Consider the following 26,809-nt stretch of genomic DNA (forward strand, 5'->3'; position numbering starts at 1 on the left):
AAATCAGAAAATAATCTGTGGGAACATCTGTGGAAACCTGGAAGTTTCTCTGGCAGCTCAGTCCCACACAGGACCTGGGTCCTGTTTCGTCTGAGTCTCAGGCAATTGTGCCGTAGAGCCTGTTGGTCCCACCTTCCTGTGCTGGGCAGACACCCCCGTTGTTGCCTCTCCAGGCTGTGCAGTCCCATCCCCCGCTTGTTGATCACCCCCTGCTGAGGGCTGGGTGCCATATGTGGCCCTTGGGACTGGGCAGCTCCACATTTGGACTTGGAGTGTCCACACCCCCAGCAGCAGTACTCCTACTTGTCTAAAGCAAACCCACGAGGGCCCAGCTGCTCCGCCATGGCCTCATCCGAGGAGAGTTGCACAGTTGCCTGGCGGGGAGGGGTCATCCCCAGGCCGGTCTCAGGCTGTCCCTCAGTGCAGGGACCCACCTGCCAAGGAGGAACCCGTCACAACGTGTGGGGTTGCCCTCTTTTTATCTGGTTAGATTTGTCACTTCTGTGTGTGTGTGTGTGTGTGTGCATGTGCGTGTGTCTTAAATAGGAGAAGGACCCCCAGAAGAATGCCCCCAACGACACTCCTGAGGAGGAACACTCTGAGAAAAAAGAAGCTGCACCGCAGACGTTCGTGTTTGGGCAGAACTTGAGGGACAGGGTCAAGGTATGTCGAACGAGCCCTTGCACCGGTGAATTGATTTGCGTCTGCCTTCCCCAGCTCAGCAGTGGAGAGTCCTTTTCTTGAAAAGGAGGTGGCAGTTGGGAAGTAAAGAATGTGTTGTTGGGGTGGTCTCGGCTCACACCATGGACAGCTGCTTACCTGTGATCCTTCCGTTCCCCACTCTGCTGGGCCAGGGGCACTGCAGTGGGGCGGCCTGGCCAGCACTCAGCTGTAGTTGATCTGGGTGCTACCTTCCACCCTCCACTGGGCTTGAGCCTCGTGGTATCTGCTGACGTCAGTCCCTCATCCTGGCGGCAGGGCAGAGAGAGTGGCCATGAGAGCTAATGGCTTTGGAGCAAAGGGTACAGCAGACCCCACACCTCCACACCAGAGAGCTCTTGTTCTGTTTCAAGTTCTCCCCCATGCTAACATGGGGGCTGGATCTTTTTCTGGGGTGGGACCGTCCTGTGCACCGTAGGGTATTGAGCAGCATCCCTGGTCTCTACTCACTCACTGTCAGTATGTCCCCTTCCCCCACTGTAACAATCAAAACTGTCTCCAGACATTGTCAGGTGTCCCTCATGGAGGCAGAATCACTCCTAGCCGAGAACCCTGCCTTTTTTAAGTGGTGGCGGGAAGAGATACTGCCTTCTTTCCCCTAAGTAGCCACCTCCTGGCAGCCCTCCAGGTCTGTGTAGTTGGGAAACTTAGGATTGAGGTGGGAGCAGCTGGCGCAGAGGGGCCACAGCAAGGAGCAAGGGAAAGTGGAGTCAGAAGCAAGACCTTCCCTAGCCACGGGGAGAGCGGGGCCTTCCAGAGGCTTCTCCATAGCATATCGGACCAGACACTCCCCGTGAAGCCTGAGGCAGCCTCAGTGACAATGTCTAGAGACTTCTGGGGTCATGACTAGGGATAGGTGTGCTACTAGCATCAAGTGGGGAGAGGCTAGGGATGCTCCTCCACAGCTTAGAACGCACAGGACAGCCCTGTATCAGCGTGCAAGAGGAGACAGCTGGAGGTGAGACAGCTGGAGGTGAGCAGGTGGAGGTGAGACAGCTGGAGGTGAGCAGGTGGTGCTGCTGGCTGTTCCCCTGCTGCTCATTGCCCAGCGGAAGCCCAAGCCCCCACCAGGCAGGAAAGACGGGCGTTGATGGTGCCATGGCTTGAAGCCACAATAAGTCCCTCAGGGCCTGCTCCTGACCAGGAGGAGAGTGCAAGGTAGAGGACTTACAGCCTACTCAGTTGGGGAAGGGAGGCCTGGCCTGACCGCTGGCACTCAGTCTGGGTGGGGCTTGGTCATGGAGTTAGGAAGCATGGGCACTCAGAACTGGGCAGGGCAAAATTTTACAGAGGTCCCAGGCTTTCCTGGGCTTTGATGTCTGACGATCACATCCCGTTTATTCTGAGGGGACCCTGGACCACCATTGAACCCCTCTGAGCCTGCTCCCTTGTTAATGAGATCAGTTGCTAATACCCACATCCCTGGGGTTCATGGGTGGAATAAGCAGTGGCATTCATAGACTCAGCCCAGTAGTGGGTATTCCTCATTTATTATGTTTATGATAAAACTCTGTGAAATGCCAGCCTTGTAAACATGCTATGTCCCCTCAGCACAGCCACACTGATGCCAGAGTGCCAGCTTGCATATTGCATGTGATACTGTTTTAACAAGATACTTTAGAGACTGTTCTGTACTTTTCACCATTAAAAGCACAAAAGCCCTCTCGGGACACACACACACATGAGCTGTGCCACCCAGGGAGGGTCAGGTGCATGCCCCACGTCCTTCTCTGGGTCCTCAGTGTTCCCTCTGTCTCCCAGTTAATAAACGAGAACACAGACGTGGCTGACGTGGAGCATGCCGGGCACCCCAGCTCAGAGACGCCGACCGCGACAAATTACTTCCTCCAGTACATCAGCTCCAGGTGTGTGTCGGGCTGGTGCTCGACCAGGGGGTGGGCGGTGAGGCTGCTGGCACTTAGTGTGCAGAGGCAACCCCTGGCATGCCTAGGACAGCACCTACCCCAGAGAATCCACAAGTCTTCCACAGAGCATCTTAGGACCCCCAGAGTCCTGCAGAGAGGGGGCATCGTCTACAGCCAGGTGCTTCATGAGGTGCAAGCCAGGGAGGCAAGTGCCACCTCCAGAGGCTCATGGATAGTGGTACCAGGAGCATGTGGGCTGTCCACCCACTTTCTTCCTTCGCTCTGGGCCCAGCACTGGAGGGGCCACAGTGGGCTGCTCTCCTGGACTTTGACGACACCTGCAGCCAGACCTGGAGCTCTGTGTGCTTGTCCAGGGGTGGGGGAAGGACTCGGCCTAGCCCTCCAGTGGCTTCTGTCCAGTGGCACTCCTGTCCAGCACAGAACTGAGTGTACTCATGGCAACTCAGTGGTCTCTTGTTGGCTGTGAGGTTCCGACCTCTGAGCACTCCTTGCCCAGGACTTAGTGTTGGGAGGAGCTCATCCCACTGGCTCGTGTTCACCAGCAGCATGTATGACTCCATGGGGTGCATCAGGAAGAAGGTCTCCATGTTGGTGATCAGGATGTGGGCTGGACATCAGAGAGGCCCAGCAGGACAGTGACCCCACCACTTAGGGCACCGATGAGCAGAATGCAGTTTGTATGACACACGTCTTTTTGTACTTCAACATTTCCAAAATCACGAGGCACTTAGGATCTGTGATGTTGTAAATCAGGTGTGCTGTGCCAGCAAGGGCAGCTGGTGCCAGGCACTGGCCAGACATCAGCTTGGTCGTTTGCCAGCAGCCCTGAGACCTAGGATGCAGCACGTGACACAGGGCTCTCCCAGAGAGGTCCACCCACTGCTGAGGGGCAGAGCTGGCCTTCATTCCAGAAGTGGCCCGCTTCCATTTCTGACCCTGCACTCAGTCTCTCTAAGCTGCTGTCCTCATCTGCCAAGCAAGGGGATGCCTACCTTGGGGGGTGGGGGAAGAATGGATCTCAAAGACGGTCACACCAAGCCTGTGTGCACTGGGTGCCCAGGAGGTGGTCCCTGCCGTTTCCATGCCCCCCGAAGACCAGCCTGGGATCAGCGTTTCCTGCACCAGTGCAGTTGTGGAGGCACGTAGGGGTGAACTGTCTCTGGCCTGACCCAGAGGGTAGCTGACTGATGCCTGGGCCTGTACTTTCTCCAGCAGGCTGCTAGCCGTGGTCCACTCTGACTGCTTGTGTGCACACGTGTGTGTGTGTGTGTGTGTGTGTGCTTTCACATGTACATGTGTCTTTGGCCTTATCCTGTGTAACATCCTCATGCTCACAAGTCATCTTTCAGTTTAGAGAACTCGACCAACAGTGCTGACGCCTCCAGCAACAAATTCGTGTTTGGCCAGAACATGAGCGCCCGCGTCCTGGTGAGTGTCTGAGGTGGGGCTGCTCCTGTAGGACACTCCAGGCCCAGGGGGTGTGTGGAACAGGGCCTCCACGTTGTCTCCACAAAAATGGGATGCTTTCAGGTGTGAGTCAGAGAAGACCCAGCTCAGGCTCAGCTTCAAGAAGAGAGCTGGGGGCCCTGGCAGCCCAAGGGGTGGAAGCCCGTGCACACACATCTGTCTGTCTCTCCCCGGAATCTGCCAGCTAGCATCAGCGTCACCCTAAGGGGCCATGCCAGCAGTCAGGGACTGCTTACCCACCCCTCACCCCTAGTTGAGACGAGCTGAAATACCAACCACTGCAGAAAAATTCTGTAAGTTCTCTGCCACCTCCTCCTGCTGGGATTGCTTGGAACCCAGGAGGATGGCTCTACCCAGCCCCAAGGCTGTGGCCCTGAGAGGGCCAAGCAGGCTGCCAGGCTGTCGCAGGATAAACAGAGGGTGACCCTTCCCCAGCAGGGCTACCTGGCAGATGAACCCGTGCTCAGGGGAGCCTCTGTTCCCTGAGAGTCCGCTCAGCTGGGCTAGGTTCTAGAATTATTCACACATACTCCTTTCACTCTTTTGTTTATCCTGTTCAAATACGTACCCATTGTTTCTGTGGTGACTGTGGCTAAGAAGCTGCTTTTGGCCCTCCTGGTGATTCCCAGCTTGCCTTAGTTTGTATTGAGTCAGGGAGCCTCCTGCTTCTCTTCTCACATCAGCATGCTCCACCTGTGAACTGGAGAATGAAGGGCCATGCTGGAGCCTTCAGGGGTGGTTCTAGGTGCCCCCAGAAAGCAGCAGGAGTGAAGGGCCTGCCGGAGCAGTTACAGGTGTCCCTGGGAGTCAGCAGGAGTGATTCTGTGAAGGCTGAGAGCTCCCTGTGTCGGGACACATCGAGCCAGTGCTTTCTGTGAGGGTTTCTAGCCACAGGGCACTCCAGGGCCACCATGAGGAGGTGGGGCCCAGCTGGCCCTGCACTGAGGGCAGACTGCACCCTCTTTCTCCTGGTTCTTTGGGGCCCTCCATGCAGCTGTGAAGGAGAAGCCACCACAGAAGCTGCACCCAGGCAGGGAGGACCAAGCTGTGTCCTCCGTGGGAGCCTCACTTGCAGCACCTCCGTCCACCACACAAACACCCTTCATGTGCCTCATCTTCCCTGCAGAGCCCGCCAAAGTTCAACGAGGTCAGCTCGGATGTCAACAGGGAAAACCCAACCACCGAGTCTGGGTCTGAGTCCTCTTCCCAGGAGGCCACTCCTGAGAAAGGTACAGTAGAACCTTCCTGTCCCGAGGACAGAGTGCTGGTCAGCCTGGAGGGACATGAGTAGGGCCAGTGAGCTGTTCATGCAGCTACTGGAACAGGGTCTAAAAGCAGCGGTGGTGGAAGAGAAGACAGACGGGAGGTGCTCAGCTTCAAGAGAGCAGGGTCCCGGGTCGCTGTGCAGACTGGTTGAGGGGCTGGCGAGGCGTGGCTGAGGTGGCCATTGCCCCACCACCACCACCACCACCACTGCTGCCATGTGCTCAGAAGTGGCAGGTGAGGGAGGCAGCTACCTGTATTTGAAGATTCTCTCACCATCTGTTCTTCACTCGGTGGGAATGCAGGACAGCGGGAGCCAGAGTTAGCGACACCAGCTAGCCTTCTCACAAATTGTGAGGCCAAGGACCTTGATCTGTTTCCAGCATTTCCGCAAGGGCCCAGGTGTGGCCACGGGCAGCCCCTTTGGTCTCCCGTGAGCTAGAAACTTCCCCATCATAAATAGTCAATGTTGTTTAGCCAATAACCTTTCAGAGTCCCTGGCCGAGTCGGCAGCCGCCTACACCAAGGCAACAGCACGGAAGTGTTTGTTGGAAAAAGTGGAAGTCATCACCGGGGAGGAGGCGGAGAGCAACGTGTTACAGGTGAGGTGGGCCAGGCAGCAAGGCCGGCTACCGCCGGGCCTCCTGGCTTCCAGATGGAGGGCCAGGGCCCAGGGACAGCCAGTGGTGGCCCCCGTTTTTCTGTACATCTGAGGGTCCAGCCCTCAGGGGCTCAACCTTCATCTTCCAGACACAGGGCTGTCCTTCAGGGTGATGGAGGTGACGGGCCAGCCCAGCCACGTTCTCAGGGGTTGCTTGTGATGTTTGTTTTTCTGGAGCAAAAGGATCTGTTTTGAGACGTTGTTGGTAATTGAAGGGATTGTCACCTGTGGCCCCAAATCCTCTGCCTGCCCAGCATGAACACTGGCAGCCTTCAGGCACACAGGCATCTCACCTCGCCTTGGGATAGGGGGTGGGAGGTCACAGATACAGCCAGAACTTCATTCCACTTTCCCCGAGGCCGTCTCAGCTTCCTCTGGGGACATCTTTTTACGTGTGTGTGTGTGTGTGTGTGTGTGTGTGTGTGTAAGCCGTGTATGGATTGTGGGGCTTTGATAGAACTGTTTAAAATCTGTTCGTGTTGAGGTACTGACTTCTCGGAACCTGCTGACCTTCTGTAAAGAACCAGATGGTGAATGCTTATTTTGGGCTTTGTGGCTGCATATGGTCTGTCACATGTTCTTTGTTGTTGTTTTTGGTTTTTTAATAATAGCTTTATTGAGATACAGTTCACATACCATAAAATGTACCCTTGCAGCAGTGTGCAGTTTACTAGTTTCTGATATAGTCACAGAGTTTTGTAACCATCACCACAGTCTAATATTAGAACGTTGTTCTTCTAAGAAGAAACTCCGCTCTCTCAGTCGCGCCCTCTCACTCCCCCAGCCCCTCCATCTGCTTTCCATCTAAGGATCGGCCTGTTCTGGGCGTTTCCCCCCAGTGCGGTCACAGTGGGTCACCTGTTGCATCTGGCTTTGCTCACTGAACAGCATGTTGTCAAGGTTTATCCGTGTCGTGGCACGTGTCAGTCAGTGCTTCAGTTCTTTTGATGCTGGAATAGGATACCACTGTGGGGGTGGACCCCTTCTGTGTAGCCATGTCATCTGTCGACTGACACTAGAGGTGTTTCACTTTTTGGCTGTTAGGAATAATGCTGTGAACGTGGGTAGAAGTTTTTGTATGGACATGTTCTCAGTTCTTTTGGGTTAGACACAAGGAGCACAACTCCTGGGTCATGTAACAGCTTCACGTTTAACCATGTGGGATGCACAGAGCTGACCATTCTCAGCAGCTGCAATGCTTTACATCCCCACCAGCACTACACAAGGGTTCTGGGCCCCCACGTTTTCACCCATACTTGTTACGATCCCTCTTTCTGGTTGTAACCGTCCTGGTGAGTGTCTGCAGTGACTCCGGCCCAGGCCCCTGCTCACCAAGAGGGCCACCTATGTGTTCCAGATCCAGTGTAAGCTGTTTGTCTTCGACAAGGCCTCACAGTCATGGGTGGAGAGAGGCCGGGGGCTGCTCAGACTCAACGACATGGCGTCTGCAGACGACGGCACGTTACAGTCCCGGCTAGGTGAGCAGCCACGGGACCCTGGGAGAGAGCCTGAGGTGTGCACAGAAGGGTGCTCCCCAAAGGCGATGAAGGGGCAGAGTCCCCACTCATCAGACACATGGAGCACCACCACCCACACCCCTCCCCAGGCATCTTGCCACACCCACACCTGGGCCCACCTAACCCTTGGCTCCAGAGGCCAGCCCTCCCACGGCCTTTCTTCTTTCTTTTTAAGCAAGGAAAAGTGCTTAGTTTTTGGTTTTGGTTTTTTTTTTTTTTAATTGTGATTTCGGTAAAAGGTCATGAAGTGTTTTTCCATTCAACAGTTCATACATGCTTTATTCATGTCATGGGTTGCAATCCCCACGATGTAACAGCACTCCTCCCGCCTCCTCCAGGAGGTCACCATTTCCCTTCGTCCCTCTTTCCCATCCTTCCCGCCTTCTGAGCTTCATCCCTGGGCAAATGCTGCCCTTTTGACCTCGTGTGGATGATCATCTAAGGAGTGTGCACCTCCCAGGTGTGACTGCTCACTTCCTAGGCCTGTCCGTTGTTTGGCTCAAAGCTGAGCCACTGGACTGAGCTCAGTTCCAGGCTTGAAGGGTGTCTGAGGGCCATAGTCTTGGGAGTTCCACCAGTCTCTATCTGACCAGTAAGCCTGGTCTTTTTTATGATTTTGAGTTTTGCTCTACATTTTTCTCTCACTCTGTGCAGGACCTCCTGTACTGAGCCTTTCCACGTGGTTGGCGGTTATAGCCAGACACCATCTAATGCTTCTGGTCTCAGGGTCATGTAGGCTGAGGTTCCCATGGTCCATTTATTTGTCCCTTGGACTAATTGTTTCCATGTGTCTTTGATTTTCTTCACTCTTAATTTGCTCTGACAAGGAGGGACCAATTGTTGCATCTTAGATGGCCACTCTCTGGCTTATAAGATCCCAATCGCTGTTCACCGAAGTAGGCTGTAGAACAATGTTTTTGTATACTGTGTTGTGCCAGTTGAGCTCGATGTCCCCTGTAACCATGGTCCTGAGCCCACAGGTCTAGCAACTTGCTCCTTCAAGGTGTTTGGTTGTAGCTGGAAGTTATTATAACTTTACCCCATTAACTCTGTTACATATATGGACATTTGTATAGCACATACAAATGTGTATATAGAAATGTTATCTGCCACACCTGTACATGGTCACGAGTATATTCCCATTTGTCTACCCACACCTGATTGTCTTGCGTGACTCCCTCTGTATCCGTGTGTAGATTAAGGGTTATTACTGAGGATGCAGTATCGTATATGTAAAAATATTTCCCTTGGTTGGCTCTACAGCTCTTGTGTAACTCTGTGTCTTCCTTAGTGTTTTCCTTATCACTTCTCTTGGTACATTGCCTTTCCCTTCACCCAAATCAATGCATGTCTCTTACTTATCTAGTAATTTTTTCTCCCCTCCCATCCCTAGTAACCAACAAAGAAAAATTCCTTCTGTTTGTAAACCTTTCCTTGACTTTTTACAATAGTGGACTTATAAAATGTTTGCCCTTCTGTGATTCACTTTTTTCACTCAGCATAATGTCCTCTGAGTTCATCCCCATTACGAGGTATTCTTCATTACCCTTTAGTGTTGCATTGTGTATACGTACCACAGTTTGTTTATCCTGTCCTCGGTTGATGGGCACTTAGGTGGTTTCTCTCTCTTTGCTGTTGTGAGTAGTGCGGCAATGAACATGGGTGTGCATATGTCTGTTCATGGGCCTGATCTCACTTCTTCAGGATATATTCCTAATAGTTGGATTGCTGGATCCAATGGTATTTCTATTTCCAGCTTTCTCAGGAAACGCCATATTGTTTTCCACAGTGGTTGTAAAATTTTAGAGTCCCACCAGCAGTGCATGATAGTCCCAATCTCCACACCCTCACCAACATTTGTTATTTTCTGTCTTGTTGAACTTGGCTGTTATTGCTGGGGTTTAACTTATTTTCTGATAAAAGTGTTACTTGTCTTATGATAGAAAAAGAAAAAGAAGGAACAAAATGTCAACTATAAAAACCAAAAACCATGCTTGTTGCCATCAAGTCAGTTCTGACTCATAGTGACCATGTAGGGCAGACTAGAACTGCCCTGAAGGTTGTGAAGGCCGTATCTTTACAGAAGCAGACTGCTTCATCTTTTTCCTGCAGAGTGGCTGATGGGATCAAACCGGGAACTTTTGGTCAGCAGCCGAATGCCTTAACCACTGCACTGCTGGAGTTCCTTTGGTGCTGGCATAGTGTTTGTTTATTATGGAGTTAAACCAAAAACCAGACCAGACTCACTGCCATTGAGTCAGTTATGACAGAGCAGACCTTCCCCATAGGGCTTCAAAGGTTGTAAACCTCCCTGGAGGAGACAGCCACATCTTTACAAAGAGAGAAATCTTGGGACCTCTTACAGTCTAGTCCTATTTCTTGGTTCTTTTTTTTTTTTTTTCCTCCCTCCATGAAATGGGTCACTTGCTATTTTGTGAGCATGATTGTCTTTCTAAAGAAAATTTGATGACATAATGAAATTTCCTTTAAAAATATAATTGGTTTTTAAAAACTTCTCTGTTGATGTTTCACTGACAGTTAATATGTTTTAACCATTTCCCTCTTGAGGGACATTGAGTTACTCATTTTTTCACTATTGTAAAGAATCCTCCTGGGGCTGCCTTTATGCACAAGTCTTGTTCCCAGAGGTATTGTCATGAAAAGGCCTGTGTGCATGTGTACACGTGCACAGCCAGTCCCAGTCGCCGTGGAGTCAGCACTGATGCCTGCACAGCCCCCCTCCCATGTGTAAGAGGGGAGTTGAGCTTTATCGGGTGTTTTTTGGAGGGGGAATTTAGGTCAAAGTTTACAGAGCAAATTCATTTCCATACAGCAGTTCATACACATGTTGTTTCATGACACTGACTGCAGTTCCCCACAGTGCAACAGCTCTCTGCCCACTTCCTCCCTATAGTTATCTCTTCCTTGTTCCCTTCTTTTCCTTGCATCCCTGCCCCCTGAGCTATCTCCCTGTGCAGATACTGCCCTTCTGTTCTCCCACAGTTGATCATTCTAAAGAGTATAGGTACCTGATGTAATAAATGTTCATCCTATATGCCTGTCTGTTGTTTGGCTCGAAGCCACGGGAGTGAGTTCAGTTGCAGACCTGAAGGGTAACTAGGAGCCATAGTCTCAGGGGTCTGCCCAGGCTCTATCAGAGCAGCAAACCTGGTTTTTTTTATGATTCTGAGTTTGTTGCACATTGTTCTACCACTCTGTCCAGGATCTCCTGCACTGATCCCTTTCCAAGTGTTTGACAGTAGTAGCTGGGCACTGTCTAGTTCTGGTTTCATGGTCATATAGGCTGAGGTTTGCATGGTCTACCGGTCCCTTGGACTAAGTATTTCCACATGTCTTTGGTTTTCTTCATTCTTCTTTGCTCTGGATGAGGAGAAGACCCATCGTTGCATCTAGATAGCCACTTGCAAGCTTTTAAGACCCCAGTCGGTATCCGCCAAAGTAGGAGGTGGAACAGTGTTTTTGTGTACTGTTATGCCAGTTGAGCTTGATGTTCCCTGCAACGATGGTCCTGAGCTCACAGGTCTAACTCCTTGTTCCATCAGGGTGGCTGATTGTGCCTAAGAAGTTACCATAACTTTGCCCCCTGTTGCTTCTAGTTATGTGGATATTTTCACAGCACATACAAATAAGTATGTAGAAATACGTATGTAGAAGGAACAAAATGTCAACTATAAAAATCAAAAACCAAACTTGTTGCCATCAAGTCAATTCTGACTCATAGTGACCATGTAGGACAGAGTAGAACTGCCCTAAAGGGTTGCCAAGGCTATAACCAGAAGGTTACAGCTAACCAAAAGGCTGGTGGTTCAAACCCACCAGCCACTCCTCATAAGGAAGGTTGGGCAATCTACTTCCGTAGTGATACTGCCTCGGAAACCTAAGAAGGGATCACTATGAGTCAGAGCTGACTCGACAGCAGTGGGTTTGGTTTTTGGTGGCATAGTGCCTAAGGCATTTTATTGCTAACCAGAAGGTTGGCAGTTGAAACCTAGCAGCCACTCCACAGAAGGAAGACTAGACAATCTACTTCTGTGAAGATTTACTGCCTCAGAAGCCCAAAGAGGTCGCTGTGAGTCGGAATCGACTCAATGGCAGTGAGTTTGGTGTTTTCTTTGATTTTGATCCATCTGTTTACCCATAGATTAATGTCTTTTATCACTGATAACACAGTCTTGTGTGTGCAAAAGGATTTATCTTTGTTGTCTGTACCACTTGTGTACCTCTCTGTGTCTTTCTTTTCCTTAGTATTACTGTGTTGGTCCTCCCTCTTGGTAAATTGCCTTTCCCTTCACTCAGATCAGTATTTGGCTCTTACCTGTCTAGCGGTTTTCCCTCCCTCCTCTCCCATCCCTGGTAACAAGCATAAGATTTTCAGGAGCTGATTTATTAGAAGTAAGTAGCCAGGCCTTTCTTCCAAGGAGCCTTTGCATGGACTCCAGCCTCCAGCCTCTTGCTTAGCAGAGAGCACATTAACTGCACCACCCAGGAACTCAGTAACAACTCCCTTGCTGTGTCTGTGTGTGTGTGTGCATGCACACACACACCTGTGTGCCTTAGCTAGTGCTGATGCAACAAACACCATAGGGGGTGGGGTTAACAAACAGAAATACATATATATTCACAGTTTAGGAAGCTGCAAGTCTGGATTCAGGGACTGGCTCTAGGGGAAGACTCCCTCTCTCTGTCTCTCTCTCTCTCCATCCCTCTCTCTCCCTCCCTCCCTCTCTCTCTCTCTCTCTCTCTCTTTTTCTCTCTCTTTCAGCACTGGAGGAAGGTGCTTGTCTGTTTCCTTTCCACTTCCTGGTTCCTTAGAGATCTCCATGTGGCTTAGCATCTCTCTTTGTCTCTGCTTGCTCACTTGCTTGTTTAATCTCTTTTATATCTCAAGACTGATTTAAGACATACATACATTATTCATAGGAGCTGTGGTAGCGTAGTGCCTAAGGCACTTGACTGCTAACCAGAAGGCTGGCAGTTCAAACCCACCAGCCACTCCTTGGAAGGAAGATGAGGCAATCTACTCCTGTAGTGATACTGCCTTGGAAACCCAAGGAGGGGTGGCTGTGAGTGTAGGCACATAACAACAACACTATTCTTGCTTCATTAGCATAACAGACAACCCATTCCCAAGTGGGATTATAGCCCCAGGTGCAGAGATTGGGTTTAAAGCACATATTTTAGGAGAGGAAACAATTCAACTCTGCGTGTGTCTGTGTGTAAAAAACCTGACATATATATGTGCAATATGTGTTTTCTTCCTTTTCTTTTTTCCTCCCAAATTGAAGCCATCTTCCAGCCTTTACAGAACCATCCGTTTCTGGCCCAGTAGTAGCTCACGCTGGTCCACTGAGCAGTGTTCTCACCCAGTGCAGGGCTCAGAAATGCTCCCAAAGTTGGAACAGAGGTGAGGATGGCCCTCGGTTTCTTTAACCTCAAGGGCATCCTCTTGGTTCCCAGCCACGCCTTGTTTATTGCACTTTGCTGATTTGCATTTTGTACAAATTGAATGTCTGTGGCCACCCTGCATCAAGTCCATCGGTGCCCTTTTCCCAACAGCACACTCACTCCATGTCTGTCACATTCTGGTCATTCTTACAGTATTTCAGGCGTTCCATCATGCTACTGTATACTTAATGTAAACTACAGTTCGTGTAAACATAACTTTTATATGCGCTGGGACACCAAAGAATTCTCACAACTCAATTTACTGCGATATCCTATTTGATTGCCCAGAACCGAGCCCATGGTATCTCTGAGGTCTGCTTGTACTTTTCACTGTTTATTATGGAATGTTCAACCCCAGGTGGACACAGAGTAGCACTGTGAGGCCCCTCAGATGACTCCTTGCCCTTCCTCGTCATTGACCTACGGCCTTGCTTCAGCCACTCCCACCCCTACTGACCCTGGGTCTCTTCCCCTCCACTCGTGCAGCTTTGATGCTTCTCACAGCCTCCCCCAAGCTCCCTGGAGCCTCTCAGGGGACACATTGGGCCCACGAGGCCAGGCTCAAGGGAATGGGCGTGAGAGAGCCAGTGGGTCAGAGGCCAGGGCCCCAGCTGGGCAACAGGCTTACACTAACCCTCTCCAGCCTGTCCCAGTAGGGAGATCTGGGCCAGCCAAGAGGCAGGAGGCCACCATCCCCAGGCTCAGGGTGTTGGGCGCAGTGGGGCAAGCAGGCTCCGACCTGCTGGGGACAGGAGCCGGCTCCTATAGGCTGACCATGGAGAGGCTCCTTTGTCTCCCCAGCAGGCTGTCCCCAGTCTGTCACCACAGGAGGAGCTCCGAGAGGCAGGCAGTGCTTCTGTCATCTGTGAGCCCACGGGGAGGACTGTCGGGCATGGACCTGTAGCCATGTTTGTCATAGGAGCATGCATACGTCCCGCCCCCAGCCTCCTAACATCTCCCTCCTGCTCCTATCTGGTCACTTCCTTTCCCAAAAAGAGCCACCATCTTGGCACCTGACTATGGGGACCAGACAGGACCCTCCATCTCTAGCAACCAGTTTGAACTCCCTGGCCTGTGCAGCCCACTCATGACACCGTTGGCCTTCGATAGCTGCGGAGTTGGGGGAGAAGGGCCTCCTACCCACAGTAGGCAGGGTGGGCCGGGGCCAGGGGCCAGCCTCCAGTCTGGGGGGCCCCAAACAGGATGAGGCCTCTGGCTCAGCCGACCAGCAGGGCTGTTGCAGTTGTGGCGGGTGACTTCCTTGTGAGCTGGGCCACACTGCGGGCCACGGGGCTGACAGCGGGCGCCTGGTCCTTGCAGTGATGCGGACCCAGGGCAGCCTGCGGCTGATCCTCAACACCAAGCTGTGGGCGCAGATGCAGATTGACAAGGCCAGTGAGAAGAGCGTGCGCGTCACGGCCACCGACACTGAGGACCAGGGCGTCAAAGTCTTTCTCATCTCGGTGAGCAGACCCCGGGCTGCGGGGTCTCTGGGTCAGAATGTGGAGGGGGAGGCCCTGAGGTGGCTGGGAAAGGTCCAGTCTTGTGGGGAAGGCCGTGGCAGCTCTGGGCCCCCACTGGCTCACAGCCATGGAGGCACAGAGAGGTCCACTGGGAAGAACTGCAAGGGCCAGGGCTGGGGACAAGACGCTGCAGAGGAAGGGGAATGGGCCTTGGTCTGGGACACAGGAGTCTGCCTGTTCGATCCAGACTCAAGTTTCAGAGGTGATACGCTGCCTGCCGCCAGGTGTGACAGGTGTACCCACCTCCCTTGCCATCCGGGAACCCATGAGGGATGGTTGTGGTTAGGCCATGTGTTCAGGGGTCACCTCTGTCCCACATCCTGTGTGGACGAATGATGATCCCATTCTCCGCCTGATGGCCTGGGCTCCATGCAGTCCTCCTAGCCGTAGAGGGGCTCAGGGTCGTAACGCATATGCTGTGGATGGGGTATTTCTGAGCCCTATAACCCAGCATTTTCTGTCCTCATCACAGGTGGGCAAGGGAAGGCCAGGGACGACTAGGGTCCCAGGCAGGGCTCCCAACCCCAGATGGGAGCCTCACAGTCCTCTCCCTCCAGGCCAGCTCCAAGGACACAGGCCAGCTGTATGCGGCCCTGCACCACCGCATCCTGGCCCTGCGCAGCCGGGTGGAGCAGGAGCAGGAGGCCAAGACACCTGCTCCTGAGCCGGGGGTGGCCCCGTCCAACGAGGAGGACGACAGTGACGATGACGATGTCCTGGCTCCCTCAGGGGCCACAGGAGGCGGTGAGCCGGGTGGGCTGGGTGGTGTCTTAGACCTGCCACCTCCCACTGCTGTCAGGCCAGAGTGCCCCAGGTGTGCCTTCAGTGGGGCCAGGCTAGCCGTGGAATTCATCAGGCTCACGTGTGGCTATGACCACATGACCCATGGCCAGTTACTGGCCTTATCCTGAGGCCTAGAGTCCTGGAGCCTTCGTGGGTGGGCCCATGCAGTGAGTCCCACTCTCCCCACAGGTGCCGGTGATGAAGGGGACGGGTCCACGGCCGGGAGCACATAGCAGCCGGGCCGCCGCACACAGGCTGCTGCTTTGTCCATCTGTCCACCCGTCTGCCCGCCTGCCTTCGCCCCTCCCTGCAGCAGCATCGCGGCAGCATCAGGGCGCGGACTTGGAACCACATCCCTATTGGGTCCCCACCACCTGGATCCGCACGTCCCGTCCCAAAGCAGACTCGGGGCTGCCGGTGTGGCCTGGGCCGAGACCTCATCATATTGATGAGCAAAACACAAGGACATTTCTCCTCCCCCTTTGAATTGAAATGGCACAGTAAGACTTGTCACGGCTTCTCACTGGGGCGGGCGCCTCGTCTCTCTCCTCGGGCCGCTGGCCCCTCGCCATAGCCGCCTGCTGAGGTTCCAACACGCAGAGGGCACTGGGGGGCCACAGCCAGGCGCTGGCCTCTCTCCTGAAGTGTAAACACTGGGCCTATCCGACGCTCCGTCACGACTCCACCCGTGTCCCCATTCTCGTTTGGGGTTTCTATTTTGCAGATCTTTTTTTTGTATGGTTTCTTAGATGAAGGAAGATGCCCCCATTCACTGAGCAGCCATCCTCATGCGTTGCCCCCCACACCTCTGTGCAGGGCCAGGGGGCAGCTGGCCTCTCTGGGGAGACCCCACTCGTACCCCACCCAGGTTCTCTCAGGCCAAGTTGGGTGGTGAGAAGTTGGGCCTAGTCCTGGAGAGAACCTGTCTAAAGGGTCACTGGGCCCTGTAGGGAGGGACCCTGCCTGCATGGCACATGGCTCACCCACCATCTGGCACCTGGTGCAACCCTGCTTCTCCTGGTGGCCATTCCCAGCCTGGCGTGTTAACTGGGCTGAGAGGGAAAGAGCCTGGCCTCATGGAACGTGTGGGGGCTGGCCCCAGACAGCAGGTGGTTCCTAGCTAGGACTGCACACCATGCCTTCCCCACCCCCATGGCACGAGCCCTCTGTGCACATCCTAGGAGGCCCAGGGAAGGTCCACCCCCCACAGGCTCTAGAGGACAGTAGACAACATCACCCAACTCCTCCTGCGGGGGCTCTTCCTGGACTGGGCACCCTCCCTCTGATGGGCTCAGGAGCGGCCCCTGCAACCAGCCCAGCCTGGCCAAGCAGCAAGAAGGCTCCAGACGCCCCTTCCATGAGATCCGGTCACTTCTCTGCTTTAAGCCTTAGCCAACTAGTGACAAGTAAAACCAGATAATGCCCACGTGTTTTGGAACATTTATGTAAGATTGTCCTATGAAATGTATTTGGGAACGACATTAAAACTTTTAACTAAAACCCTGGCCTCCTGCATGCCCAAGGGCCTCAAGATGCTACCACTCTGGGCAGAAGACGATTGGCCTCTGTTTCCTGGGGAACTTCATCTCACAGAAGAGCCATCTCCTTCCACTGAGGCCGTACTGTCTGCCTTGCTGGGGCACACAAGGGAGGGTCCGTGGATGTCCCTGGGGCTGTACCCAGGGTGGCACTGGCAGGGCAGAGGGTTTTTTTGCTGATGGGGAGGCAACTCCATGGGGGGAGGGGAGCTCTCTGACCTGGGTCATAAGCCAGAGGCGCATATGGACCCTTTGACCCATTCCCACCTGGCGGTCCTGGAGAACCCAGTGACCTGGGGCAACAATGTGGGTTCCCCTGGATCCCCGCCCCAGCCAAGCCTCGTGGCAAGCTGATGAGTAGTAGCGCAGGTGGGAGGGGCCTTGCGAGGGGTGGGGCAGCTCACAGCCGCCAGGCGCTGGTAACCATGGCTACGAATTCCTCGTCTGTGTCCACAGAGGCGCTGACACCGCTGTAGTAGTCCTGGAACTCTGCCAGCGTGACCTGGGGGCAGACAGGCTGTGAGCGGCTGAGGCCCGGGCCCCCAAGGGGAGAGGGTGGGCGCCAGGAAAAAGTAGCAGGGGCGCGGGTTCCCACCTGCCCGTCCTTCTCGGAGGAGTCGAAGTTGTCCAGGAAGCGGCGGAGCACCTCCTCCTCCGTCCACTGCCCGCTCCGGACCTTGGGGTGCGCGCGGCCGCTGTAAACGCCGCGCAGGTCCTCCACGGTCACCACGCCGTCCCCGCTGCGATCCAGCTTCGCGAAAGCGGCTGCAATGACCGCCTCCCTGGCCTGGGACATGGGGGGCTAGGGGCCAAGAGGGCTGTGACCGGGGGCGGCAACCCCAGCCCCCGCCGCGTGCACGCGGAGCGCTGGGAGGTCACTCCAAGCAGGCGTCCCCAGGTGCCCCCTGTCTCGGCGTTTACACGCCCATCCCAACGGCGCGTGTCACCGCCCTCCGAGCTCGCCCCTCACCCGCAGGGCCCGCAGGAACTCTTCCAGGTCCAACGTCCCGCTGCCGTCACGGTCCCAGCGCCGGCACACGGCCTGCGCCTCGCCCTGGCCTAGAGTTAGCCCGAGCTCGGCCAGGCCGCGCCGGAGCTCCGCCGCGTCCAACGACCGACTTCCATCTCGGTCCAGGCGGCGGAAGAACCTGGAGTAGGGGCACATTGGAGAGTGACCACGAAGGCTGGAGCCAGGCGGGCCAGGGACCGGAAGGGTGAAGGGGACACTCACCTGGCGAGGCCCTGGATGCCCGAGGCCCCGCGGGCCAGGCACTGCGCCCGGAGCTTCTCCACAGTGGCGTCCGCTGCGTCCATGCTGGATGGGAGAGAGGCAGGGTGGGACTCCTGGAAGGAGCTGCTGGGGCCCAGCACTCTCCCTGCTGGCTGCCCCACAGCGGCTCACCTGGCCTTCCACTGTCCCAGGGTTCCGCTCTATGGCCGTTCTGCCCAGCTCCCGCCTGCTTTGACCAACAAAAGCAAAAAAGCAGCGTCCTGCCTGGTAGGCCTGTTGCTAAGGGACAGTGACTCTGGAGGCTGGGAGGGGCCCTGGCTGTAACTCTCCCTGTGCCGGGGACTGTGTGACCCTACACAGAGCCCTCTGGGGCAGGGGCGGGGGCTGCCCTACCCTCCCTCCACCTGCTGCTGATCCATGCCCCGTCCAGAGCCCAGGCTTGGGATAGTGTCAAACAGGTAAGCGAAGCCTCGCTTCCTGGCCACAGGCACCACAGGCACCAGGGGCCTGATGGTCCTGTGTGACCCTGGGCAGGTCTCTTCTCTCTCTGGGCTTCCCTGGCCCCCTTCCCTCTTCACGGGATAGCTCAGCCAGAGCCGAGGCTGCCAGACCTGCTGAGGGAGCCAAGACTTCCTTCCCAGGCTCACATCCAGTGGAATGTTCCGGAACTGCTGAGAACAGTCAGGACACACAGCCAAGTTACACAGACAGCGCAACATCAACTTGAACAAAGCCCTTTTCTTTGTATTTAGGGGCCAAGCTGTCGGTACAGCTTGGTGGTGGTGGTGTTTGCGTTCTCAAACATTACTTACCAGGTCACTAATGATTAGCTGGTAAGCAAGCCAGAGGCCCTGGGGTACCCCAATCCTAACACAAACCAGAGGAACCAAGACCCCTGTCACCAAAGGCCTTCAACTAAGACTGGGCATCAATGCCAATAGAGATGGTTACTCAGACAGGCAAGGTTGAAAATAATGCTGCATTTCCCAGTACTTAAGACGTGGCCCAAGTAAGACATGGAATAAATCCATTCTAAGACATGGAACAAACACATCTTGGAAGAAGTGCAGCCAGAATGCTCTTTAGAAGCAAGAATGGCCAGACTTCGTCTCACCTCCTTTGGTCATGTTATCAGAAGGGACCATTACCTGGAGAAGGATGTCATGTTTGGTAAAGAGGAGGGTCAGTGGAAAAGAGGAAGACCGTCAATGAAATGGACTGACACAGTGGCTGCGAGAGTGGGCAGCCGGCAAGCATAGCTGGCTCAGGCAGAGCAAAGACGGTGAGGCCGGCACGGGACTGGGCAGTTTCATGCTGTTGTACATGGGGTCGCTGTGAGTTGGAGCACCTAACGAGAAAAAATAGCTCTGTTGAGGGACTCGCCACCAGCACAGGACCAGGGGTCCTTGCAGGCTTTTCAATGCCTGGGTTTAACTTGGACACACCACAGATGTGTTCTCGGAAGTTGCCACTTCAGTCAGGAACCATCGACAAGTGACCAGCCACCTGCACTGTGCTTCTCTCCACAGCTGCGTGGTCCCCATACATTGCTGCAAGAATTCTCGTGGCTGTGAGCAGTCCAGATCTTAGAGAGGCAGAGAAATCCTTTGTTGTATTGTCTTACGAGCGTTACGAGCATTGACTGTGTGTGTGTGTGTAACAGAACCACAGTGATCATAGCTGTTTTGGCATCTCCTCATTTTGAGAAGGGTTTAAACAATAACCTCAAAAAATTCCAGGCCCTGGGGACCTGGAAGCTGTTTTTTCACTTCACCTCTCTGAGCTTCAGTTTCCACAGCTGCAAAATGGGGCAATAGCCATAGTTGGGTCCAGAGATACAACGTGTGTGCGCGGAGTGCCTGGCACAAGCTCCTATATTACCCACAGCTCCCAGCCCAGCAGGGCCCTGCCCAGGACCAAAGACAACACAGAGGACCCCCCACAGCAGGAAGAAGGGATGAAGGACCCAGGCCGTGAAATCAATCATCTGCTTTATTCTTGAGCACAGACAGGCCGTGGCCCCTCTTCCCCTCAGAAAAAACAGTGCCCCTCTGCTCATCCAGAAGAGGAAATGGGGAGGTTGTAACTGCACTGAGGGACCACTGTCAGATGCCAGGTAGGCTGGCAGCTCTGTCCGTGGGGTGGGGATGGCCGTTGACCTTTCCGGCTGACGTGAGCCCTGCCGCTCAGTGATACGAATTCCCTGAGTGAGGAGGCCAGGCAAGGGCTGCTGACCAGGCTGTAGGCACTTGGGTGGGGCTGAGGAAGGCACGGGCCTCTCTCTTCTCCCTGGTTTGATAAAAAGGACAGAGCCCTGGGTGTCTCAGGTCTAGGACTGTGTAGAAACGGGTGTGTTCAAAAATAGATTTCTTTCTGGGGAATACAAAAGCTGAAGGAGAATTTTTCAGATGAGCTGGGGGCCATGGCTCCCTTCAGGCCCACAGAGCCACCCTGTCCCCACCAGGGCACCTGATGTGTGCCAGGCCCTGGTGACAAAGCAGAGAACAAGACAGACAACAACCCCGGCCCTCACAGAGCATACACTGATGGGCAAAACAGACCATGGGAAGGAAGATGGCTGCAAATTCAAAAAAAATTAAATAAAATGCATAGGGATGGGGACGTCCGGACAGGGCGGGGGTGGATTTCTTTCAGATAAAGTAGTCAGGAAGGCCTCTCTGAGGAGGTGACATTTGAGCAAAGACCTAGAGATAGCCATCCATGGAGACACACGGGGGATGAATGTTCCAGGCAGAGGGAACAGCCAGTGCAAAGGCCCTGAGGCCAGACATCATCAGGAAAAAGTTAAGGGATGTATTCATGTTTTTCTGGGCAGACCAGCTTGGCAGCCAGCATCTCAGTGGCACCAAGCCTCACTTGAGCCACTCTTCCTTCCAGGCCAAAGGTGGAGGGGAGGACAGAGCTTACAAATAAATATTTAGGATTTAAAAATACATCTTCATATAACCAATGCAAAACTGGGTGAGGCAAGAGGCTCCCACTTCTGGTCTGGATAAAAAGTAAGGAACACTGGCTCTGAGATGGGGCTGCTCAGTAGGCACAAGAATAAGAAAAGGCGAGAAAACGCAAAAAATGTAGAATTTGATACCATCTACCTACACCAGACAGAGAGAGGGAAAATCCACTGCCCGTAAGTCCATTCCGACTCACAGTGCCCGTAACAGCCAGAGTAGAACTGCCCCATAGGCTTCCAAGGCAGTAAATCTTCATGGCTGCAGACTGCCTCCTCATTCACCTCCTGAGTGGGAGCTTCGAAGGTTGGCAGCTAAGCACTTTAACCACTGTGCCGCCAGGGCTCCTTCCAGAGAGAGGGGTCTCAAGCTCAGCTATTTCAGGGGCCAGAGAGATAAACCTAAGAGAGGCAAGGGGGCCAACTGAAACTCACACCCAGCTACAGAAGGCATCCTTGGCTCCGAGCCCAGGCATGCCTGGCCAAGTCTGAAGGTAGAAATCTGGATTTTTGTGTAAACACTGCCAATTTTCAACGAGGGTGATTGATTCAAGTTCTTAAAACCTCTCTCAGGGCTAAACATCTGTATTTGGCCTACGGGCTGCCAGTTTGAGACCTCTCGCTTGTTAGCTGGTTCCAATGCATGGACAGGATTAAGGCTCTGCCGTGGGGTGCCCTCTGGAACACTGATGACCCCCAAGGACACCCACAGCAGTAGAAGTCCTCAAAGGGGCCCCTATGTGTCCATTCTGGAATCTGTGCTCTGGGGCTCACACCGTGGTCCCTAACACAGTTGGCAGCAGGTGGTCCCTGCCGCTTTCCTCCCCAGTGCTATTGGCAAGTGGCGGACCAGGCCCACCGGGGTCACTGGCTGGCAGGGGCCCCAGGCGCTCAGCCTCTGCCAGGGTTGCCAGCAGCCTGGCCAGGGGCAGCCGGTGATGGCAGATGTCCCGCAGCAGCTCGGCCCGGGGCAGCAGCTGCCCTATGAGGTCGTCCCTCTGGTGCACGGCAGCCTGCAGGCTGTGGACAGCGGCCTCGGAGGTCAGCAGCTGTTCCCGGAGAGAGGCGATCTCGCTGTTGGGCAGCAAGACAGGGTGATTATAGCACCGAGAGATGAGGGCTCTACTCCCCGCTGCTCCCGGGGCTCCCCACCACCGGGGGGTAAGGTCCCTGCTCCTCACCACGGCCTCTGTTACGTCTTTAGGTGCCTCTGACTTGATTTTCAACACCTGGCGACCCCATGTGACCCACAGGGTTTCCTAGGCTGGAATCTTTATGGAAAGATAGATTTTGGTGGTTAAAGTATCCAGCTGCTTGCTTATCAAAAGGTTGGCGGTTTGAACCCACCAGCTGCTCTGTGGGAGAAAGATGAGGCAGTCTGCTTCTATGAAGATTACAGCCTGGGAAACCCTATGGGGCAGTTCTACTCTGTCATATGGGGTTGCCTTGGGTCAGAATCGATTGGAAATTACCCAAGAATAATAATGGGCAGCTAGGGGTGGAAGGGGAGGAGGCAAGTGCCCAAACAGTGGAGAGGTGCTGAGGGCCAGCTGGGAAATGATGCAGTCAGAGCTAGCTGGGTTCAGTCATTCATTTTTCCTGAGCACCAACAGGGCCCTGCCCTCAGGGACTGCACCCAACCTCTGGGGTAGCACCGAGGGCTTAACCGGTGCACGAGCAGGGCTCCAGAGGGTTCCTCAGAACTGCTGGCATGGATTGTGTTTGCAGCTGCCACCACACCCCCATCCTTCTCTAATGCCAGCACCACCTATAGCTTGTGGGGCTCCAGCCCAAGGAGAAGGGGGTGAGCGAGGAGGCCGCTCTACTGTGGCTCATACAAAGCCAACTGCCCACAAACCAGCCGGTGGTAAAGCACCTGGGAAGCAACTGGCTACAAAAGCCACTTGCAAGAGTGCGCCCTCTACTGGAGGGTGAAGAAACCTCATGGTTCCAGGCCTGGTCCTGTGGCGCTCTGTGAAACTGGATGTTATCAGAAGGCCACTGGACTTCTGATTCACAAACGTCCCTTCCAGCGTCTAGTGCAAGAAATTGCTCAGGACTTCAAAACAGATCTGTGGTTCCAGAGCGCAGCCATTGGTGCTTTGCAGGAGGCAAGAGAGGCCTCTCTGGTTGACCTTTTTGAACTCATCAACCTGTGTGCTATCCATGCCAAATGGAACAGTTATGCCAAAGACATCCAGAGAGCACGCTGCACACATGGAGAATGTGCTTAAGAACCCACCATGATGGAAAACGTTTCATTCTTTAAAAAAAAAAAAATCCCTTCTTCCTGTTGTTATTGGCAGTTCTGAACGTTAGGTATTTTTTTCCCATGGGGTCAAAAGGTACCTAAGTGTATGGTTGCGAATGGAAAAATAAGGAACAGAAATCAGGTATCGGCAGTTTTTCCATTTTCAATTTTGTGTGAATTGTTAATATATATGTGGGGACATAAAGCATTAATGCAAGTCAAAATGTGTCTGACCAGGTTTCAGCGGTTCAGCTTTATAACAATTACAAATAAATCTGTTAAATTTTTCTTGGTTGGGGGGGACCTGCTGGTATGAACCGGCTCCCCCCGCCCCCAAGAACCTGCGTAGGAGGTCCCTTAGCTACTTAGCCTCAGCCGACTTTGCCATGGGGGAAAATGGACCCTGTTTTAAGTCAGAAATCCACACAGTGACATCTCTGAACTTCACATACTGATGACTAACTCAAGATTTTTGGGGTTTGGGGCTTTTTCGGCAATCCCACTTGAATGCACGCAGTTTCCCCCTGCCGTTCCTGCCTTTCCAAGGCTGGCTCCGACACCCTGCCCCCGCCTCCGGGAAGTCGTCCTGGCCGGCCCCGGGTCTCACCGGTCCTTGGCGCGGCCAAGCTCGTCCAGGGCGGCACGCAGCTGCCGGTCGTGGCAGGCCAGGCGCTCTGCCTGGGCGCGCACCGTGCGCTCCGCTGCGTCCAGCCGTGCCTCCAGCTCCGCCGCGCGCCGGTGCACGGCGGCCAAATGTGCGTTGGCCTCGCGGATCTGTAGGGCGGGCGGCGCAGACATGGCCCCGGCCGCTGTCCAGGCCCGGCCACGCCCACGGGAGGGCCACGCCCCTCGACACTTGCTCGGGATCTCAGTGCGATTGGCTGCCGTCCCCTAAGGCCCCGCCCCCAGGATTGGCCGCGCCCTACTCAAACCCGAACAGCCACACAAGTTCCGGCACCTTGAAACTCCGCCCCGAGCGCAGCCTAACTCCAGGATTGGCCAAGGTCTTGACAGCCCACGACCCCACGCTGGCCACATTGCCCCAGCTCAGGCTCTGGCACTGAGATTGGTCACGCCTTCAAGACAGACACCTCCTTACTCAGAAATTAACACCAGGATTCGTCCGGACCCCACTGAATAACAAGTGTGACCACGCCCCTGGCAGGTCTCAGCTCCGATGCAAGAGTAGTGATTGGTCATGTCTCTATTTGGGCGGTCCCAGGCACGGCCACGCCCACGGGTACTAACAAATCTGTCCTGGAGGAAATGCACCCGAAATGCTCCTTGGAAGCGAGAATGGCCAGACTTCATCTCATCTACTTTGGTCATGTTGTCAGAAGGGACCATTCCCTGGAGAAGGATGTCATTCTTGGTAGGGTGGAGGGTCCACGAAAGAGGGGAAGGCCTTCAACGAGATGGATTGACGCAGTGGCTGCGATGATGGGCTCAAGTATAGCAGGGATAATGGAGCTGGCGAGGGATCGGGCAGTGTTTCGTTTTGCTGTGCATGGGGTCGCTGTGAGTCAAAACGACTCCACGGCACTTAACAACAACAACAGGCGCGGCCACGCCCATTAGGCAAGCGTTTATCTGTGCATGGTAAAATCCTCGGTTCTGACTATGACTCCAAGCAGTACTCATACTTCATCAGGGTTTGGACCTAGACAAGCCATAGGTTGGACTCAGGACACGTCCTGCTAAATTCCTAGCACCGGGATTGGTAACTTTTCCCTTAGCACCGCCTTTGAGCCTGGCCCTGCCCCAAAATAGTCGCTTGTGGTTCAGACTGGCCACAGGGCGTGACCAGGCCCACACACGGATACTGGCTCTACAGGTGGCCATATTCCAGCCAGGCCTCATCCGGTAATTAATAACGTGTTTCTCAAATGTCAAGTGGGAGGGATATCATTGCTGCTGTTAGATAGATCCACTATGTAAAGGCATTTGACTGTGTGGATCTTAACCAATTGTGGATAGCATTGCAAAGGATGGTGTCTTAGCCTGGGTTCTCTAGAGAAGCAAAACCAGTAAAATAAACAAATACACACACACACACACACACACATATATATATATAATAAATTTATCTTAGGAAAATAGCTCACACAGTTACAGAGGCTGGCAAGTCCCAAGTTCCTGGATCAAACCTCAAGCTGGAGGCTTTTCCCGGACTCACACAGCTGCAGGGTCTGCTGAGCTCAAGGTCAGCAGGCAGTATAACAGCTCTTCACTTCATCAGATGCCGAAACCAAGATTAACATGCAAAATGGTAGGTTGTTGGTTCACAGGACAGTGTAGGCAGTACAACAGGATCCAGATCTACAGAGGGGTCCTGAATTTTCCCAGGACGTCCATTTATATACTGGAAGGAGGCCACAGCCCTAAGGAAACTCCCTTTCAACTGACTGGCTCCTCAAAGCATATACAGTAGCTCTCACCATGGGCATAAGAACACCACAATTGCTTCAACCACTCAGATTGGTCCAGCCAAATTGACACACAACGTTTATCACAAATGGGAACCAGAACACTTAATTGTGCTCATGAGAAACCTGTACCTAGACCAGGACACTGTTGTTCAAACAGAAGAAGGAGATACTGCACAGTTGAAAAATCAGGAAGGGAATCCGTCAGGGTTGTATCCTTTCACCATATTTACTCAAACTGTATGCTTAGCAAATAATCTGAGAAACTGGGCTATTTGAGGAAGAATGTGGCATCAGGATTGGAGGAAGACTCATTAACAACCTATGATATGAAGCTGACACAACCTTGCTGGCTGAAAGTGAAGATGACTTGAAGCATTTACTGATGAAGATCAAAGACTACAGCCTTCAGTATGGATTACACCTCAACATAAAACAAAAATCCTCACAGCTGGACCAATAAGCAACATCACGATAAACAAAAGATATTGAAGTTGTCCAAGGATTTCATTTTACTTGGATCACAATCAACACCCATGGAAGCAGCGCTCAAGAAACCAAATGATGCCCCCCAAAATGTTTTGAAAGCTGAACCCATATCCCTGTGCATGTCATCTCACTTAGAAAATAAATTCCGTTCTTAAAGGCAGAAAAAGAAAAAAAGAAATCAAACAATAGATTGTACTGGGCACATCTGCTTCAAAAAACCTCTTTCAACTGTTAAAAAGCAAAGATGGCACTTTGAGGACTAAGGTGTGTCTGACCCAAGCCATGGTCTTTTCAAACACCTCACATGCATGTGAAAGCTGGGCAGTGACTAAGGAAGGCAGAAGAATTGATGCCTTTGAGTTATGGTGTTGGCGAAGAATATTGACTATCCCATGGACTGCCAGAAGAACGAACAAATCGGTCTTGGAAGAAGTACAGCCTGAATTCTCCTTAGAAGGGACGATGTGAGACTTTGTCTTATGTACTGAGGTCATGTTGTCAGGAGGGACCAATCCTTGGAGAAGGACAGCAGGTTTGGTAAAGTGGAGGATCAGCGAGAAAGAGGAACTGCCACAGCGGCTGCAGCAATGGGCTCAAACATAGCAATGACTGTGAGG

General features: G+C 53.5%; 3 protein-coding genes across 3 annotated transcripts in view; 1 reads left to right on the forward strand and 2 right to left on the reverse strand.

Annotated features, from left to right (window-relative positions):
- RANBP3 (RAN binding protein 3) overlaps positions 1-15,519 on the forward strand; it is a 90,884-nt gene extending 75,365 nt beyond the window's left edge. Inside the window, exons 9-17 of the mRNA XM_007954454.2 lie at positions 547-663; positions 2,482-2,585; positions 3,956-4,034; positions 5,200-5,302; positions 5,829-5,938; positions 7,355-7,475; positions 14,301-14,443; positions 15,061-15,247; positions 15,476-15,519. Of these exons, the coding sequence (XP_007952645.1) occupies positions 547-663; positions 2,482-2,585; positions 3,956-4,034; positions 5,200-5,302; positions 5,829-5,938; positions 7,355-7,475; positions 14,301-14,443; positions 15,061-15,247; positions 15,476-15,519 (1,008 nt within the window). The remainder of the gene's footprint in view (positions 1-546; positions 664-2,481; positions 2,586-3,955; positions 4,035-5,199; positions 5,303-5,828; positions 5,939-7,354; positions 7,476-14,300; positions 14,444-15,060; positions 15,248-15,475) is intronic.
- A 1,705-nt stretch (positions 15,520-17,224) lies between these two features.
- Positions 17,225-18,138, reverse strand: CAPS (calcyphosine). The gene is made up of 4 exons (XM_007954456.1): positions 18,056-18,138; positions 17,795-17,972; positions 17,420-17,626; positions 17,225-17,326 (listed from the first exon to the last, which is right to left on the reverse strand). Exons 1-4 carry the CDS (start codon positions 18,136-18,138, stop codon positions 17,225-17,227), a joined length of 570 nt encoding a protein of 189 aa, XP_007952647.1.
- A 3,658-nt stretch (positions 18,139-21,796) lies between these two features.
- Positions 21,797-24,075, reverse strand: VMAC (vimentin type intermediate filament associated coiled-coil protein). The gene is made up of 2 exons (XM_007954459.1): positions 23,885-24,075; positions 21,797-22,100 (listed from the first exon to the last, which is right to left on the reverse strand). The coding sequence occupies exons 1-2, from the start codon at positions 24,073-24,075 to the stop codon at positions 21,797-21,799; spliced, it is 495 nt and encodes a 164-aa protein (XP_007952650.1).
- Between the last annotated feature and the right edge of the window lie 2,734 nt (positions 24,076-26,809).

This window comes from Orycteropus afer, unplaced genomic scaffold, assembly GCF_000298275.1.
Source record: "Orycteropus afer afer isolate SDZICR_OR568_19922 unplaced genomic scaffold, OryAfe1.0 scaffold00461, whole genome shotgun sequence".
In the NCBI taxonomy this organism is placed as follows: Eukaryota; Metazoa; Chordata; class Mammalia; order Tubulidentata; family Orycteropodidae; genus Orycteropus; species Orycteropus afer.